The following is a 17,024-nucleotide window of genomic DNA, read 5'->3' as shown; positions in this document are numbered from 1 at the left end:
GTTTACTTGTTTAGGTGGGTTGGATTGCTTGATGGGTTGGACATGATGATCTTGAAGGTCTCTTCCAACCTGGTCTGGTCTGGTCTAGTATAGTCTAGTCTATTCTATCTTCAAGTGTTACCTCTTCAAGTGGTGTGTCTGAAACTCCAAAACTGCTGAGCCCCAGGTCATCCAGTGTCTCCTCCAGCTCTCTGAAGAGACTGGCATAAGATCGTTGTTTGAAGTGCTTGTTGGGCAAAAGGTAAACAAGCTCCTGGCCAATGCTTTCAATTAATTTTGCTTCTGGAACATGATGATGAATTACTTCTGCTAACTCGTTCAGATCTCCTGTGAAAAGTCAAAACAGAGTCCCAAGAATGAATGTTAAGCAAGCATGGCTTCCAAAGCCTCTGGTTGCACTGTACAGAAGGGGGCTGCTGTTACAGAACTCACAGATGGCTGAGTGTGATGGGTTAACGCCCATCCTGGAAGCAGGGGGGAGGGCTTGTAAGAGCATTGCCCTCCCTGCAGGGCATTTTCCCCCTGGGAAACAGTTAATCTGCTTAGCAAAGACAAGCAGACCTTCAGCTGAGGATTAGGGGTGGGAAGTGATCATGGAGGCACATCCCTGGAGAGCCTGGAGGGTGTCCTGCATGGTGGCATGGGATGTGGAGTGAGGATGCTGAGGGTGAACCTTCTGGGAGAGTCACTTCTGTAGAGGCAGAACAAAAAGTGCTGGAGATTGGAGAAAGGGACTCCTGAGCATTCCTGGGCATTGTCAGTGGCACTGGGGAAATGTCCATGGTGACAATCCCAGCTGGCTCATGGTTGCTACTGGAAGAGGTTGGAACTGGTCCCTGTTCCTTTGGTGTCCTTTGCTCTGTGATCCACCTAGCAACCCCCCTGACTACATTCTGCGTTCTCTTACATAGCTTTCACCTTGCTTCAGCTTCTCTTGCTTTCCTCTGTGCCTAACTCTGCCTTTTTCATGCTGTCCTACCCAATGAGATTGCTGTTTAAAAAAGCTGTTCAGAGAAGGATTGGATGTGGCACTTGAAGGCATGGTTTAGCTAGTCATAAGGTGTTGGGTGATAGGTTGGACTTGATGATCTCTGAGGTCTTTTCCAGCCTTATTGATTCTATACAAACTTCCAGTTCATCATCTGTGCCCAAGACCAAATATACATCAAAAAGGGGCAATGGTAAGGAGAGCCACAAAGAAACCTTACCAACCCAAACACACTAGAGAAGCTAGGTACAGGTACTGAAGAAGTGGGCCTCAGTGGCATTGATCTGTGAGATGAGATTGTAGCATCACAGAGACAAAGCTATGTGCTGGAATGCTGAACCCTCCCACTTCTTACCATCCAGTTCCTGCTCTGGAGCTGCTGCTTTGTCCCTCTGTGCACAGCTGGAGCAGGAGCAGGAGCATTGGGACCCACAGCTACAAAGTGACTAGAAGGACAAAAAAACAGATAGGAAGATGACAGTGTTTCAGATACATGCAAACCAGAAAAGTAGGAGAGGAGTTGGGGGAAATATCCTATCTGGAGCATCTTGAAGACTGAACCTTACCTGAGGACTGGGTTAAGCAATCCACCTGCACAAAGCACCTGTCACTTCCAAACTGCATGCAAAATAACCCCAGAAATGCTACCAGCATTGGCTAAGAGCATGCCAATTGTGTTGCCATCAAGACTGGAAGCACTACCAACAGCAGAAGAATCCCAATCCCCACTTCTCAAGCAAGGCTGGTTTAGCTATGGATCAATCTAGACTCTGCTGGCACTTGAGCTAGTTACCAGACCAGGTCTACCAGAAGTCTACTCCAAAAACAAGTATCAGAAAGACTAGTATACGGACAAAGGGAGCTGCATTGGTAAGGGTTCAGACATACTTAACTCTTCACAGACCACCAAGGGCTTCACATCCACCTGTCTGGCTGCATCCTTTCACGAGGTGTTGTTGGCTTTTCTCATTGCTTTGTTCATTTTGGAATCAGTTTTGTGCACAGCCTGAAGCAGCACTGAATCCCTTTCTACTTTAGTGTATGTGATGGGTTACACCCATCCTGGAAGCAGGGGTGGGGGGAGGGCTTGTGAGAGCATTGCCCTCCCTGCAGGGGGTTTTCCCCCTGGGAAACTGAGTCAGTCTGTTCCACTCCCCCTCCCTGCCCAGCAAGCCTATAACAAGGAGAACACTGCAGCCATTAGTTCTCTTGGGCCCTGCCTTTGCCTGGACAAGGACTGCTGCTGGCTCCCTGCTTCTCTGCCACGTGGTCAGGCCTGATCCTCCTCCCTGCTTCCTCCACACCTCTTCAAAGAGACTGGTTTGGTATTCTTGTTTTTTCCCCCCATCCATCCTTGTTCCTTACCCTTGTGAACCCTTCCTGTTATTGTTACATATATATCTATATTGTTTAAAGGAAATTCTTTACCTCTCTACTTCCAAGCCGACTCCAAGATATTTCTTGGTGGATTTGCTCCTTCCCTTTCTTTTTTTTTTCCTCTCTATTGGGAAAGAGGAGGGGGGACGCAGGGGAGGGATTCTCAGCCTGGCCCCCATCTGAGCCCTTAAATCCCAGTTAAGGCTCAAACCACCACAGTGTAGTGGATGAATACCTGCTTTTCAGACTGAGACAGAGAGCTGCAGAGACAGAGAGCTGCATACTTACCGCAGCCCTTCCAGTTCTGGTGTTCTTCATCTTGCGAACAAGAGTGAGATAAAAGCCAGACCCAAAGCAGCTCTTCAGGAACACAGGAGAGCCTGAGCAGAAGAGTTTGCCTTGGGATATGATGGCCACTCTGTCTCCAAGGATGTCTGCCTCATCCATGTGATGAGTTGAAAGGATGATGGTTCTGCCTAAGAGAAACACAGAGCAATGCTCAAGGCATGGACTCTCTCTGGAACTCAAACCTGCTTAGTTTTCTGGCAATTAGTGCAGCGCCTTCCCTGCACCAGAGAGAGATTCTGTTAAAAAAAACCCACTTGTTTCTATTCACATCCAACTACTCACAACAGTTTACACAGCAGGGAAACCACTGCAACTCTGACAGGTTTAAAAAACATCAGTTGGAGAGGAGAGGTTTGGAGAGGAGAGGTTTGGAAGAGGAGGGGAGGGGAGGGGAGGGGAGGGGGAGAGGAGGGGAGGGGAGGGGAGGGGAGGGGAGGGGAGGGGAGGGGAGGGGGAGGGGAGGGGAGAGGAGAGGAGAGGAGAGGAGAGGAGAGGAGAGGAGAGGAGAGGAGAGGAGAGGAGAGGAGAGGAGAGGAGGAGAGGAGAGGAGAGGAGAGGAGAGGAGAGGAGAGGAGAGGAGAGAGGGAGAGGGGAGGGGAGGGGAGGGGGAGGGGAGGGGAGGGGAGGGGGAGGGGGAGGGGAGGGGAGGGGAGGGGAGGGGAGGGGAGGGGAGGGGAGGGGAGGGGAGGGGGAGGGGAGGGGAGGGGAGGGGAGGGGAGGGGAGGGGAGGGGAGGGGAGGGGAGGGGAGGGGACTAGAATAGAATAGAACAGAACTAACCAGGTTGAAAGAGACCTTTGAGATCATCAAGTCCAACCTGTCACCCAACACCACCTAATCAACTAAACCATGGCACCAAGCACCCCATCCAGGCTCTTCCTAAGCGCCTCCAGTGATGGTGACTCCACCCCAGTACCTGAGCGATACTTCAGCAGCAGATCCCAGATGGATCTCCTGGAATAGGGATCAACTCCAGACGTGGGCTCATCCAGGACAACCACTTTTGCTTCCCCCACAAAAGCGATGGCCACGGACAGCTTCCTCTGCATTCCGCCTACCAGAGGACAGACACATGCAGGAGGCGTGTCAGTGGCAGGGATGTGACCAACGTGGCTTTCCAGGGTAGGAACAACCTGACCCAAGGCAGAACCTCTCTCAAATGTTTCTGCAAAATTTTATCAAGCACATATTCCTTTTTTTCCTGTCAAATTTCAGAACAGCTTGTTCCAGATGATTATGGTTTTGTCTGAAATATGTAGACTCATAGGATCAATGAGGTTGGAAGAGACCTCAGAGATCATGGAGTCCAACCTGTCACCCAACACCTCCTGACAACTAAACCATGGCACCAAGTGCCACATCCAATCCCTTCTTGAACACCTCCAGGGATGGGGACTCCACCACCTCCCTGGGCAGCACATTCCAAGGGCCAATCTTTCTTTCTGGCAAGAACTTTCTCCTCACCTCCAGCCTAAACTTCCCCTGGCACAGCTTGAGACTGTGTCCTCTTGTTCTGGTTGCCTCAGAGAAGAGACCAACCCCCCTCCTGGCTACAACCCCCCCTTCAGGGAGTTGTAGAGAGCAATGAGGTCTCCCCTGAGCCTCCTCTTCTCCAGGCTAGGCAACCCCAGCTCCCTCAGCCTCTCCTCACAGGGCTGTGCTCCAAGCCCCTCACCAGCTTTGTTGCCCTTCTCTGGACTCATTCCAGCAAGTCAACATCCTTCCTAAACTGAGGGGCCCAGAACTGGACACAGGACTCAAGGTGTGGCCTAACCAGTGCAGTGTACAAGGGCAGAATGACCTCCCTGATCCTGCTGGCCACACTGTTCCTGACGCAGGTCAGGATGCCATTTAGGGACAGGTTGTGGCAGCTTTAGCATTTGTACAGCCCCATTTACTGTTAGACATTGAAGACCTCCCCAGTGCATAGTGATGTGTGGCCTCAGACATGAAATTCAAACAGTAATTGCCCCAAATCAAAGGGAAAGGTCACAGAACGATCCTGTGGGCACCTGACAAATTCTGAGCCTCTTCATTCCTTTTGTGTGTGAGGCCCATGTCTTCCAGCATTGTTTCCAGCTCTTGCTCAGCTTCATCCTTGGATCTCCCTTTCAGCTGAGAGTAGAACAAGATGTGCTCTGACACAGTGAGCCTGTGAAATCAGACAGAAAAGCACCAGGGCAGTTTAAAAGAAGTAGCAAAGAATTCACTCTGGCTTTACCTTGCTAAAGGAAGAGAGGCTGCTTGACCTTAAACCTAGATCATAGATCTCCTTTGGGATCAATGCACTTTCAAAGCCAAACCTATTATTAAAGGACAGGTGGAGCAGGCATCAAGCTCTCCATTTATGGGAGTGACAGGAAGCTAATGTGAGCAGCTGGTTTAAGGGAGAGAGTCTGCTGCTGAGAGGAACACCAGCTGAGAGCAGTGACACTGGAATTCACCTGAGTAGGTAACAAAAGGTTGGCTGGGAATGCAAAATAGCTGCAGAAACACTCTGAAGCTGCACTGCCAGCTCAGAGTTACTTGGGTTTTCTTCCCCTTTAGAATCATAGAATCAACAAGGCTGGAAAAGGCCTCAAAGATCATCAAGTCCAACCTGTCACCCAACACCTCATGACTACCAAACCATGGCACCAAGTGCCACGTCCAATCCCCTCTTGAACACCTCCAGGGATGGGGACTCCACCACCTCCCTGGGCAGCACATTCCAATGGCCAAAAACTCTCTCTGGGAAGAACTTTCTCCTCACCTCGAGCCCAAACCTCCCCTGGCACAGCCCGAGGCTGTGTCCTTCTGTTCTGCTGCTGGTTGCCTAGGAGAAGAGACCACCCCCCTCCTGGCCACAACCTTCCCTCAGGTAGTTGCAGACAGCAGTAAGGTCTCCCCTGAGCCTACTCCTCTCCAGCCTAAGCAACCCCAGCTCCCTCAGCCTCGCCTCCCCTCATAGGGTGTGGTGGTTCAGGCTGGGTGCTGGCCCAGATGCCACTGCCTTTAGGAGACCTACATTATGCTTCATGAATCCCCAGGCTGAACTCCTGTTAACCCACACTGCAACAGGAAACACAGACACACTAAGGCCACTGCCATCTTCCTTGGAAGCTTCTTCGTTCCCAGCTAAACAATGCAGGAGATTTCTGCAGGAGAAGGACACCACTTACACCAGGTGAGTGTTGAGGACTGGAGAAGCATCCCCGAGATGTACCTGCTGCCACCCCAGTGAGAGAAACCAGACAGGCTTTGGGGAGGGTCAAGCATGCAGAGTGGGATCCTGGAAGCTGGCACAGCATGATACTTACTGGTTGAACAAGATGTTGTACTGAGGGCACATGCCTAGTCTGTGTCGAACAGAATCCATATGAGTCTGAATATCCAGGCCGCCAATCAGCACAGTTCCAGATGTGGGTGGAAAGAGGCCTGTCACGATTGACCTGGGAAAATAAAACGAGGAAGTGCCACATTCCTGCCTTCCCAGGGAAGATGCTTGCCATGAGTCCACCAGACACACCACAAAGACTTCTTACTGCGGGCCGTGATGAAATACGGACGAGACCTTTGAGATCATCGAGTCCAACCTATCACAGTATAACTAAGGTTGGAAGAGACCTCAACGATCATCAAAGTCCAACCTGTCACCCAAGACCTCATGACTAGACCATGGCACCAAGTGCCACGTCCAACCCCCTCTTGAACACCTGAAGGGATCTGGGGATCAGGGACCTATCACCCAACACCACCTAATCAACCAAACCATGGCACCAAGCACCCCATCCAGGCTCTTCCTAAACACCTCCAGTGATGGTGACTCTACCACCTCCCTAGGTAGCACATTCCAATGTGCAATCTCTCTCTCTATGAAGAATTTCTTCCTCACTTCCAGCCTAAACCTCCCCTGGCACAGCTTGAGACTGTGTCCTCTTGTTCTGGTGCTGGTTGCCTGGGAGAAGAGACTAACCCCCTCCTGGCTACAACCTCCCTTCAGGTAGTTGTAGAGAGCAATAAGGCCACCCCTGAGCCTCCTCTTCTCCAGGCTAAGCAACCCCAGCTCCCTCAGCCTCTCCTCACAGGGCTGTGCTCCAGAGAATCACAGAATCACCAAGGTTGGAAAAGACCTCAAAGATCATCAAGTCCAACCTGCCACCCAAGACCTCATGACTAAACCATGGCACCAAGTGCCACATCCAATCCCCTCTTGAACACCTCCAGGGATGGTGACTCCAGACCCCTCCCCAGCTTTGTTGCCCTTCTCTGGACACTTTCCAGCATCTCAACATCTTTCCTAAACTGAGAGGCCCAGAACTGGACACAGGACTCAAGGTGTGGCCTAATCAGTGCAGTGTACAGGGGCACAATGACCTCCCTACTCCTGCTGGCCACACTATTCCTGATACAGGCCAGGATGCCATTGGCTTCTTGGCCACCTGGGCACACTGCAGGGTCATGTTCAGCCTACCCTCAATCAGCACCCCCAGGTCCCCCTCTGCCTGGCTGCTCTCAGCCACTCTGACCCCAGCCTGTAGCACTGCCTGGGGTTGCTGTGGCCAATGTGCAGAACCCGGCACTTGGATGTGTTCAATCTCCTGCCCTTGGACTCTGCCCATCTGTTCAGCCTGGCAAGACTTTCACTTGTCTGTACCATGCCTTGCCTCCTTCCCAGGGTTTTAGCTAATCCAGGATATCTTCCCTTTGCCTAGGGGCATCATTCCCCTATGTGATAAAAAACAGTGTGACGCTGTGCATCAAGCTGCAGGGGCCAGCACAGAGAAAAGGGAAGAGTGAAATGAGTACTGCTCAGGACAGACCAACAGAGCACTGCCCTGGATCTGATCCTTATAAAATAAACTTACATGGTAGTTGTCTTTCCTGCTCCATTCTGACCAAGGAAGGCTGTGATCTGGCCCTCATAAAAGGTAATATTCACCCCATCCACTGCTGGCTTGGGCCTGTTTGCAAAAACCTTCACCAGGTTCTGGAGGCATACTCCTGGGATCAATCCTGTTGGCTCAGGCTCAAAGAAGGTATTTCCTTGAAAGGCAAAAAAAAGGAGAAGAAGAAAAGAAGAAGGGAAAAGGCCCATTTTAATCCCAGTCCTGAATGGTAACACATCAGCAAGTGCAGCAGTAGGAACCTGCCCCAAGTAACCCCCAGCGCCGTGTGCCGGGGGCAGGGTCTCCATCGGTGTCAGCACCAAACCAAGGCAAAACTTCTCACAGCAGTGAAAATGATTTGGATTTACCCCCAGCCCAGAGACAGAAGTGCAGCCCAGAGCTGTCAATGGAGAGGCAATTCACTGGATCAGGTGAAGCTGCACATGCTTTCTGTTCTCATTGTGCAGCCAGAAGATTATCTGGGCTCATTGTCTGTGGATACCTAGATAGGCTGAGAGATTACATGAGATGAGCAGCAGGTTGCCTTTCTAGTCAGGGTGACGTCTGCCTTTCAAATCATTTGCCCAGCTGTGCATTCTTTGGCCATGATGCTTTAAAGAAATGTGTATATTTGCCTTTATCCTGGTAGGTGAAATTCACCCCCTGGCTGAAGCCAGCTCAAGACTCAGGCAGGACCTAGCTCCAACACTGCCGGGGATGGCTTTGTCTCAGGATTAAAAATGCATTACTGTAAATAGCACCACCAGGATATTTTATTGCATCAGCTTCTAGAGAAAACAAACTTCCTTTGAAGTAGATTTAGCCCTTGGGCAATGTGGATTATGGGAGCTGAGACACTTAAACTGAAGACCCTGTCCCCTTCTGTTGACACAGAGTACTCAAGGCTTGGAGGGGAGGCTTGTTTTGCAACTGAGGTTTACTTAAATTGTTCAGCAGGCCGAGGTGGAGAGCAGCCAATGTCATGAGGGTGAGACCAGCCCCACCTCCCCCAGGGGCTTCTATGACTGTCACTATAGAGCAACACTCAGACAAAAGTCCCAGATATGCCATACGTGAGAGCTGAAATAATGAGTCTAGAAGGTCAAGGGAGGTGATTCTCCCCCTCTGCTCAGCTCTGGGGAGACCCCACCTGGAGTACTGCCTCCAGTTCTGGAGCCCCTATGACAAGAGGGATCTGGAGGGGCTGGAAGGTGTCCAGAGAAGGGCCACGAGGATGAGCAGAGGGCTGGAGTACCTCTCCTGTGAGGACAGACTGAAGGAGTTGGGGCTGTTCAGTCTGGAGAAGAGAAGGCTCCCAGGTGACCTCATTGTGGCCTTCCAGGATCTGAAGGGGGCTACAAGAAGGCTGGGGAGGGACTGCTCATGATCTCAGGTGGTGCTACGAGTAGGGGGAATGGAATGAAGCTGGAGGTGGGGAGATTCAGGCTGGAGGTGAGGAGGAAGTTCTTCCCCATGAGAGTGGTGAAGCCCTGGAATGGGTTGTGCAGGGAGGTGGTTGGGGCCCTGTCCCTGGAGGTGTTTAAGGCCAGGCTGGATGAGGCTCTGGCCAGGCTGATCTAGTGTGGGGTGTCCCTGCCCATGGCAGGGGGGTTGGAACTGGATGATCCTTGTGGTCCCTTCCAACCCTGACTGATTCTATGATACTATGAAAACTGCATTTGTGACAACCTTTTCCTTTGCTTTGAAAAGGAGTCTCAGATTCATTGTACCTTACCTCACCTTTGGGGGTTGGACTCAATGATCTCTGGAGGTGCCTTCCAGCCTCTAACATTCTGACACACAAATCTCTCTGTACTTACAGAAGGTTGCAGGGAGTAAACTTTTTTCTTCCCAGAGACTGCAGCATTTTGAAGGGGTGGGGCTGGGGGGTTGGTGAAAACTACTTAAAACACACCAAGCAGTTAGGACAGGTTTGTAGTGCCTGCCCTCTTCTACTCTCCTGTGCTAGTATTGGGCAGCACTAGAGCTAGGTCATTAGGTCAGTTTCACATCTCAGTGCTCTCAGATGCAGCCCTAGCTCTTACATGAAGCCATTTGGAAACTACCCTTGAACCATCCCAAACCTTCTCTTGGCTTACCCACATGCTCAGCAGTTCCTGTGTGGCTGGCTGAAAGGAAAGGCAAGGTTTTTTTGTGCAGTGACAGGCAAAGGCCTTCCTCTGTGGCCACAGAGCAGCTGGACCCTGGGAGCTGAGGAACACAGCGCCTCAAAGATAAGGCAGCAGCAGGAGAAGGTGACTGAAATAACCTTTGCCCTCTGCCTGTCTTTGTCCTTTTGAAGTCCTGTCCTGCTTCCATTCACACAGATGCATGCTTCCAGTGCCTGCCTGAGGGGTTCTGATTACCCCACTTTTATCTTTAGTTTGCAAGTGAGTCAGAGTGGGCTCACAGCTCTCTGTAGCAGTGGCTTTTGGCCACAGAATCCACACAAATTCCTCTGAGCATCACATGCAGGAAACTTCTCTGGCTCCCCACAAAAGACAACAGTGTGACTGCCAAATCAGGCAGGACATTCTTAGGCAGCATCAGAACAGGCTGCAGCCAGCATCACTGAACACTTCAGATAAATCCATTTGAAATTAGTCTTTCTCTGCAGATGCAAGGCACACTAGAGATGGGGGAAAAAAGGGAGGGGGGAGGGACAAGAGGGCTAGGAGAGAAGGGCCTTCTTCTAAGCACTTTTATTGAGATTATGGCTCTGTTTAACTCTGAGAAATCCATGTCTGTGCCTCTGAGACTTCCCTCAGCACAAACACTGCCTTGCTATGCCTGCCTCTGCACCGCAAACAACGAGTTACAGAGCTCTTCTGGAAGGCAGCCCTTATGCATGGCAGATGAAATAGTCTAAAAAATAGAATAGAATAGACCAGACCAGGTTGGAAGAGACCTTCAAGATCATCGTGTCCAACCCATCATCCAACACCACCTAATCAACTAAACCATTCAACCAAGCACCCCATCAAGTCTCCTCCTGAGCACCTCCAATGATGGTGACTCCACCACCTCCCCAGGCAGCCCATTCCAATGGGCAATCACTCTCTCTGTGTAAAACTTCCTCCCAACCTCCAGCCTAAACCTCCCCTGGCGCAGTCTGAGACTGTGTTCTCTTGTTCTGGTACTGGCTGCCTGGGAGAAGAGACCAACCTCTGCCTGCCTACAACCCCCCTTCAGGTAGTTACAGAGAGAAATAAGGTCACCCCTGAGCCTCCTCTTCTCCAGGCTAAGCAACCCCAGCTCCCTCAGCCTCTCCTCACAGGGCTGTGTTCCAAACCCCTCACCAACTTCGTTGCCCTTCTCTGGACACCTTCCAGCAAGTCAATCTCCTTCCTAAACTGAGGGGCCCAGAACTGGACACAGGACTCAAGGTGTGGCCTAACCAATGCAGTGTACAGTGTAAAGGATTGTCACAGCAGGAGCCAGTGAGAGGGTGGCTGGGAGAGTCAGTGCCTCTCACGAGTTCAGCTCTGGCAGCTGCGCGCTCTCCTCCGTAACCTACTGGGTTCTCACAGTTTGAGTTCAAGCTGTTGCTGAGTCTAATCTGTTATGAAGTACAGTGGAGTACAGTAACTCAGAGCTACTCAGGTTGCTTTCTCTCCTTACTAATTTCATCTTTGTCCTGGACATCTGTCTTAGGCTTCCCCTGCTCGCCGGGTTCTTTGTCTCGTTTGTGTTTACATTGTTTGTTTTTACCATCCTTCTCCCCCTGCTTGTCTTTCTTTTCTTCTGACTTTTCAGGTTCTTCAGATTTCTTTGTTCCATTTTCCCCCCCTTCCACGGCCTTCTGATCCACGCAGCCTTCTGCCTCTGGTGTTTTGTCTGTATAAACCAAAAGGAACCAACCGTTAATAAAGATTCACTTTCCTCTCCTCTCTAGAGGTGCTTTGAGGAGCAGGAGGTAGTCCTTGAGCTCTCCAGGAGCATTGGCCTGGACTTTACTCAGGTTAGGAACACACCACCTCCTTCACATTTAAAATTCTCACTTCAAAATCTGCTTCCCAGTGCCAGGAACGGATGCTTCAGGAAGATGAGTGACAATTACAGACTAGAAGATCCTGGCTGATATTAGGCACATCACAGTATCACAGTATCACAGTATCACTTAGGTTGGAAAGGACCTCGGGGATCATCAAGTCCAACCTATCAACACAGACCCCATGACTAGACCATGGCACCAAGTGCCACGTCCAATCTCCCCTTGAACGCCTCCAGGGTCGATGACTCAACCACCTCCCTGGGCAGCACATTCCAATGCCGAATGACTCGCTCGGTGAAGAACTTCCTCCTCACCTCAAGTCTAAACCTCCCCTGGCGCAGCTTGAGACTGTGTCCCCTTGTTCTGGTGCTGGTTGCCTGGGAGAAGAGGCCAACCCCTTCCTGGCTACAACCTCCCTTCAGGTAGTTGTAGAGGGCAATGAGGTCACCCCTGAGCCTCCTCTTCTCCAGGCTATACAATCCCAGCTCCCTCAGCCTCTCCTCACAGGGCTGTGCTCAAGGCCTCTCCCCAGCCTTGTTGCCCTTCTCTGGACACGCTCAAGTGTTTCGATGTCCTTCTTAAACTGAGGGGCCCAGAACTGGACACAGGACTCAAGGTGTGGCCTAACCAGAGCAGAGTACAGGGGCACTATGACCTCCCTGCTCCTGCTGGCCACACTATTCCTAATGCAGGCCAGGATGCTATTGGCCCTCTGGCCACCTGGGCACACTGCTGGCTCATATTCAGGTGGCTGTCGATCAGCACCCCCAGGTCCCTCTCTGTTTGGGAGCTCTCCAGCCACTCCGACCCCAGCCTATAGCTCTGCATGGGGTTGCCATAGCCAAAGTGCAGCACTCGGCACTTGGACTTGTTGAATGCCCTCCCATTGGACTCTGCCCATCTGTCCAGTCGGTCGAGGTCCCTCTGCAGAGCCTTTCTACCCTCTAACTGACTAACATCTGCCCCTAACTTACTTTGTCCATGCAGCTCTTAGATCAAATCCGTCACCTCACCAAGAGAAGGACCACGCAAACATTTCCCAGACTTACTGGGAATGAGAGGAGGAAAAACAAAATTAAGAGAGCAAATGAAAAAGAAATTGCTAAACTGCCACTCAGATTGAGAGAGTAGCTCCAGGGTGGAACAAATAAGCTGGGGTTAATTTTTAGACAAGAATTCCTGGCTTTCCAATTTGGTCTTAGACCTTGCTGCTGCAAAAGGAAACAGTCACATTAAATCACTAATGGGAACAGCCTTGAAACAGGAAGAAGAATGATGCAAGAAGAGGGAGCCCCTGCAAGGTCTGTGTGACACATTCAGACTGGCAGCCTAATGTGCAGTGAGCAGCCTAAAACGGTCACAGGCATAAATATTACAAGTACCAAGATGATTTACCAGTTGACCTTCCTTTTCAGCACTGCATTTATATGAGGGTATTTTCTTAGCCAGTTTTCTTCCCAACACCTTCAGCAGTTACCATAAACAAGGAAAACATTTCTTATTACCCTCGGAGAAAGATAGAAACTGAGGGAAGTTCTAGAGCTGTTCATGTAAGACAAGGCACTGAAGAGCCTTAGCTCTTCAAACAAGTAAGAAACAGACGCCTCCTTGCGACCATGAGAGGTCTGCTTGTCTCAGCGCCACCCCAGGGCTGTGTGCAGCCCACACGGCATGGCACGGCCCCGCTGCCCGCAGCAGCCCGCACGGTACGGCCCCGCTGTCTGCAGCCCGCAGCAGCCCGCACGGCACGGCCCCGCTGCCCGCAGCCCGCACGGCACGGCCCCGCTGCCCGCAGCAGCCCGCACGGCACGGCCCCGCTGCCCGCTGCCCGGAGCAGCCCGCACGGCACGGCCCCGCTGCCCGCTGCCCGGAGCAGCCCGCACGGCACGGCCCCGCTGCCCGCAGCCTGCAGCCCGCACGGCACGGCCCCGCTGCCCGCAGCAGCCCGCACGGCACGGCCCCGCTGCCCGCAGCAGCCCGCAGCAGCCCGCACGGCACGGCCCCGCTGCCCGCAGCAGCCCGCAGCAGCCCGCACGGCACGGCCCCGCTGCCCGCAGCAGCCCGCAGCAGCCCGCACGGCACGGCCCCGCAGCCCGCAGCAGCCCGCACGGCACGGCCCCGCTGTCCGCAGCCCAGAGCAGCCCTCACGGCACGGCCCCGCTGCCCGCAGCCCGCAGCAACCCGCACGGCACGGCCCCGCTGCCCGCAGCCCGGAGCAGCCCGCACGGCACGGCCCCGCTGTCTGCAGCCCGGAGCAGCCCGCACGGCACGGCCCCGCTGCCCGCAGCAGCCCGCATGGCACGGCCCCGCTGCCCGCTGCTTGCAGCCCAGAGCAGCCCGCACGGCACGGCCCTGCTTCCCCTGCCCTCGCTCCTCACAGTGTTTGCCCCTGCTGCCAAGAAACTTGGCCCTGCTCGTGCAACAACTGCCCTAGTTGAAGCCAGAGAATGGTGATATCCCTTCTCTATTTTTCACACTGCTTTCCCCTCCCATTTCCCCCCTGCTCCAGTCCAATCTATCTAGCCCAGTTCAGCAGCCCTTTGCCTTCATTTACTCCAAGGGAATTATTTGTAACTTAGCATCCTACCCCTGCACCATCTCCTGCTGACCAGGGCTGGGTGCAGGATAACTGGGTTGTGACACTCCTACCAATTAATTAATCAATCAGAAATTACCTTTCCAACTGTCCCCGCTTGAGAAAACCCAAGGCAGTGTTTGGTAGAGAGGATTAGGTAAGGATCAGCACAGGCTAGCTAAGGTAACCAGGGATTAATTGAGGTCAGAAGGGACTTCCAAAGTCCACCCTCAAAGAATAAGGCAAATGCAGGTCCCGGTGGCTATCTCAGAAGGAAGATTTCACCAGCTTTCTAAGCAGCCTGTTCCAGTGTCCTAACTGCCTCCATAATACATACAGGTTTTTTTTCCTTATATTGAGACACATTTGAGAAGTTTCTCTTAATTTAGTGTCTTCAGGCTAAGCAGATGTAGCTCTGCCAGCATTTCCTCACGTGTTATCTCCTCCAGATCCTAATGAACTTGCTGGCTCTCAGGTGAGCTCCATTTGCCTGTTCAGTGAGGATACCCAAGCCAGATACCACAGTACTCCAGATGCAGTCTCACTGGTGCTGACTAGAAGAGAAGAATCACTTCACCTGAACTGATGGCTATACTTACTCTTGCTAATGATGTTCAGGATGCATCTGGTCTCTGACTACTACTGAGGAACAAAAGCTTTCCCTATGCTGTCAGACGAGTTTTCTGCAAAGCTGCCTGCCAGACAGGTGGTGGCCAGGCTATGTTGTCCTATGTTGCCCAACAAACTGCTGGCCAAGCTCTCAGCTCACGGCTTGGACAGCAGCACTCTGCACTGGGTTAGGAACTGGCTGGAGGGCCGAGCCCAGAGAGTGGTGGGGAATGGTGCCACAGCCAGCTGGCAGCCAGTCACTATGGGTGTCCTCCAGGGATCAGTGCTGGGCCCCATGCTCTTTAGTATCTTCATTGATGATCTGGATGAGGGCATTGAGTCCATCAGCAGTAAATTTGCTGATGACAGCAAGCTGGGGGCAGGAGTTGATCTGTACGAGGGTAGAAAGGCTTTGCAGAGGGACCTCGACAGGCTGGACAGATGGGCAGAGTCCAAGGGCAGGAGACTGAACACATCCAAGTGCCAGGTTCTGCACATTGGCCACAGCAACCCCATGCAGTGCTACAGGCTGGGGTCAGAGTGGCTGGAGAGTGGCCAGGTAGAGAGGGACCTGGGGGTGCTGGTCGATGGTAGGCTGAACATGAGCCAGCAGTGTGCCCAGGCAGCCAGGAGGGCCAATGGCATCCTGGCCTGCATCAGGAACAGTGTGGCCAGCAGGAGCAGGGAGGTCATTCTGCCCTGTACTCAGCACTGGTTAGGCCACACCTTGAGTCCCATGTCCAGTTCTGGGCCCCAAAGTTTAGGAAAGATGTTGAGTTGTTGGAAGGTGTCCAGAGAAGGGCAACAAAGCTGGGGAGGGGTTTGGAGCACAGCCCTGTGAAGAGAGGCTGAGGGAGCTGGGGTTGCTTAGCCTGGAGAAGAGGAGGCTCAGGGGAGACCTTCTTGCTTGCTACAACTACCTGAAGGGAGGTTGTAGCCCGGAGGAGGTTGGTCTCTTCTTGCAGGCAACCAGCACCAGAACAAGAGGACACACTCTCAGGATGCACCAGGGGAGGGTCAGACTGGATGTTAGGAAGAAATTCTTCATAGAGAGAGAGATTGGCCATTGGAATGTGCTGCCTGGGGAGGTGGTGGAGTCACCATCACTGGAGGTGTTTAGGAAGAGACTTGATGGGGTGCTTGGTGCCATGGTTTAGTTGATTAGATGGTGTTGGATGATAGGTTGGACTTGATCTCAAAGGTCTTTTCCAACCTGGTCTGGTCTATTCTATTCTATGTTATAACCTTCTCTTTTTGGATCAAAGCATGGACATATTATCAGCATGTTAACAGAAGGAGTAACTGCCTTCTGATATACAGTATCACCCTGCTGTGAGCCTGCCTTGTCAGCAGTGAGAAGGTTAAAGATGGTGATAAGGCTGAAGATGTTAATTCTTCATAGTATCATAGTATCATTCAGGGTTGGAAGGGACCACAAGGATCAGCTAGTCCCAACCCCCCTGCCATGGGCAGGGACACCCCACACTAGATCAGCCTGGCCAGAGCCTCATCCAGCCTGGGCTTAAACGCCTCCAGGGACGGGGCCCCAACCACCTCCCTGGACAACCCATTCTAGGGCTTCACCACTCTCATGGGGAAGAACTTCCTCCTCACCTCCAGCCTGAATCTCCCCACCTCCAGCTTCATTCCATTCCCCCTACTCCTAGCACCACCTGAGATCCTGAGCAGTCCCTCCCCAGCCCTCTTGTAGCCCCCTTCAGATACTGGAAGGCCACAATGAGGTCACCTTGGAGCCTTCTTTTCTCCAGACTGAACAGCCCCAACTCCTTCAGTCTGTCCTCATAGGAGAGGTGCTCCAGCCCTCTGCTCATCCTCGTGGCCCTTCTCTGGACACCTTCCAGCCCCTCCAGATCCCTCTTGTAATAGGGGCTCCAGAACTGGAGGCAGTACTCCAGGTGAGGTCCCCCCAGAGCTGAGTAGAGCGGGAGAATCACCTCCCTTGCCCTGCTGGCCACACTTCTCCTGATGCAGCCTAGGATCTGATTGGCTTTCCGGGCTGCAAGTGCATACTTAGAGCTCATGTTGAGCTTCTCCTCCACCAGCACCCCCAAGTGTCTCTTCTCAGGGCTGCTTTCCAGCCAGTCCCTGCCCAGCCTGGATTTGTGCCTGGGATTGCCTTGACCCAGACCAACCCTGCCCTTGGTCTTGTTGAACCTCATGAGGTTGGCTTGTGCCCACCTCTCCAGCCTGTCCAGGTCCCTCTGGATGGCCTCCCTTCCCTCCAGCTGTCTGCTGCACCACACAG

The 17,024-nt window shown here is 52.5% G+C and overlaps 1 protein-coding gene across 6 annotated transcripts in view; it reads right to left on the bottom strand.

Moving 5' to 3' along the window:
* Window positions 1-17,024, bottom strand: part of ABCA4 (ATP binding cassette subfamily A member 4) — a 119,549-nt gene that overhangs the window by 38,227 nt on the left and 64,298 nt on the right. For 5 of the 6 annotated variants that reach the window (XM_068166229.1, XM_068166232.1, XM_068166233.1 and 2 more), the window contains 8 exons: window positions 11,202-11,417; window positions 7,560-7,737; window positions 6,012-6,143; window positions 4,725-4,864; window positions 3,629-3,766; window positions 2,654-2,841; window positions 1,344-1,434; window positions 122-327 (listed from right to left, as the gene is read on the bottom strand). In XM_068166229.1, coding sequence (XP_068022330.1) covers window positions 122-327; window positions 1,344-1,434; window positions 2,654-2,841; window positions 3,629-3,766; window positions 4,725-4,864; window positions 6,012-6,143; window positions 7,560-7,737; window positions 11,202-11,417 — 1,289 coding nt within the window. The remainder of the gene's footprint in view (window positions 1-121; window positions 328-1,343; window positions 1,435-2,653; window positions 2,842-3,628; window positions 3,767-4,724; window positions 4,865-6,011; window positions 6,144-7,559; window positions 7,738-11,201; window positions 11,418-17,024) is intronic. The other variant, XM_068166231.1, reaches the window with a different exon arrangement.

This window comes from Melanerpes formicivorus, unplaced genomic scaffold (genome assembly GCF_026170545.1).
Source record: "Melanerpes formicivorus ecotype bairdi unplaced genomic scaffold, bMelFor1.0.p_v2 SCAF_99, whole genome shotgun sequence".
NCBI classification, from domain to species: domain Eukaryota; kingdom Metazoa; phylum Chordata; class Aves; order Piciformes; family Picidae; genus Melanerpes; species Melanerpes formicivorus.
Note: the sequence above shows the minus strand (reverse complement) of the source record. Positions and strands in the feature narration are given on the sequence as shown.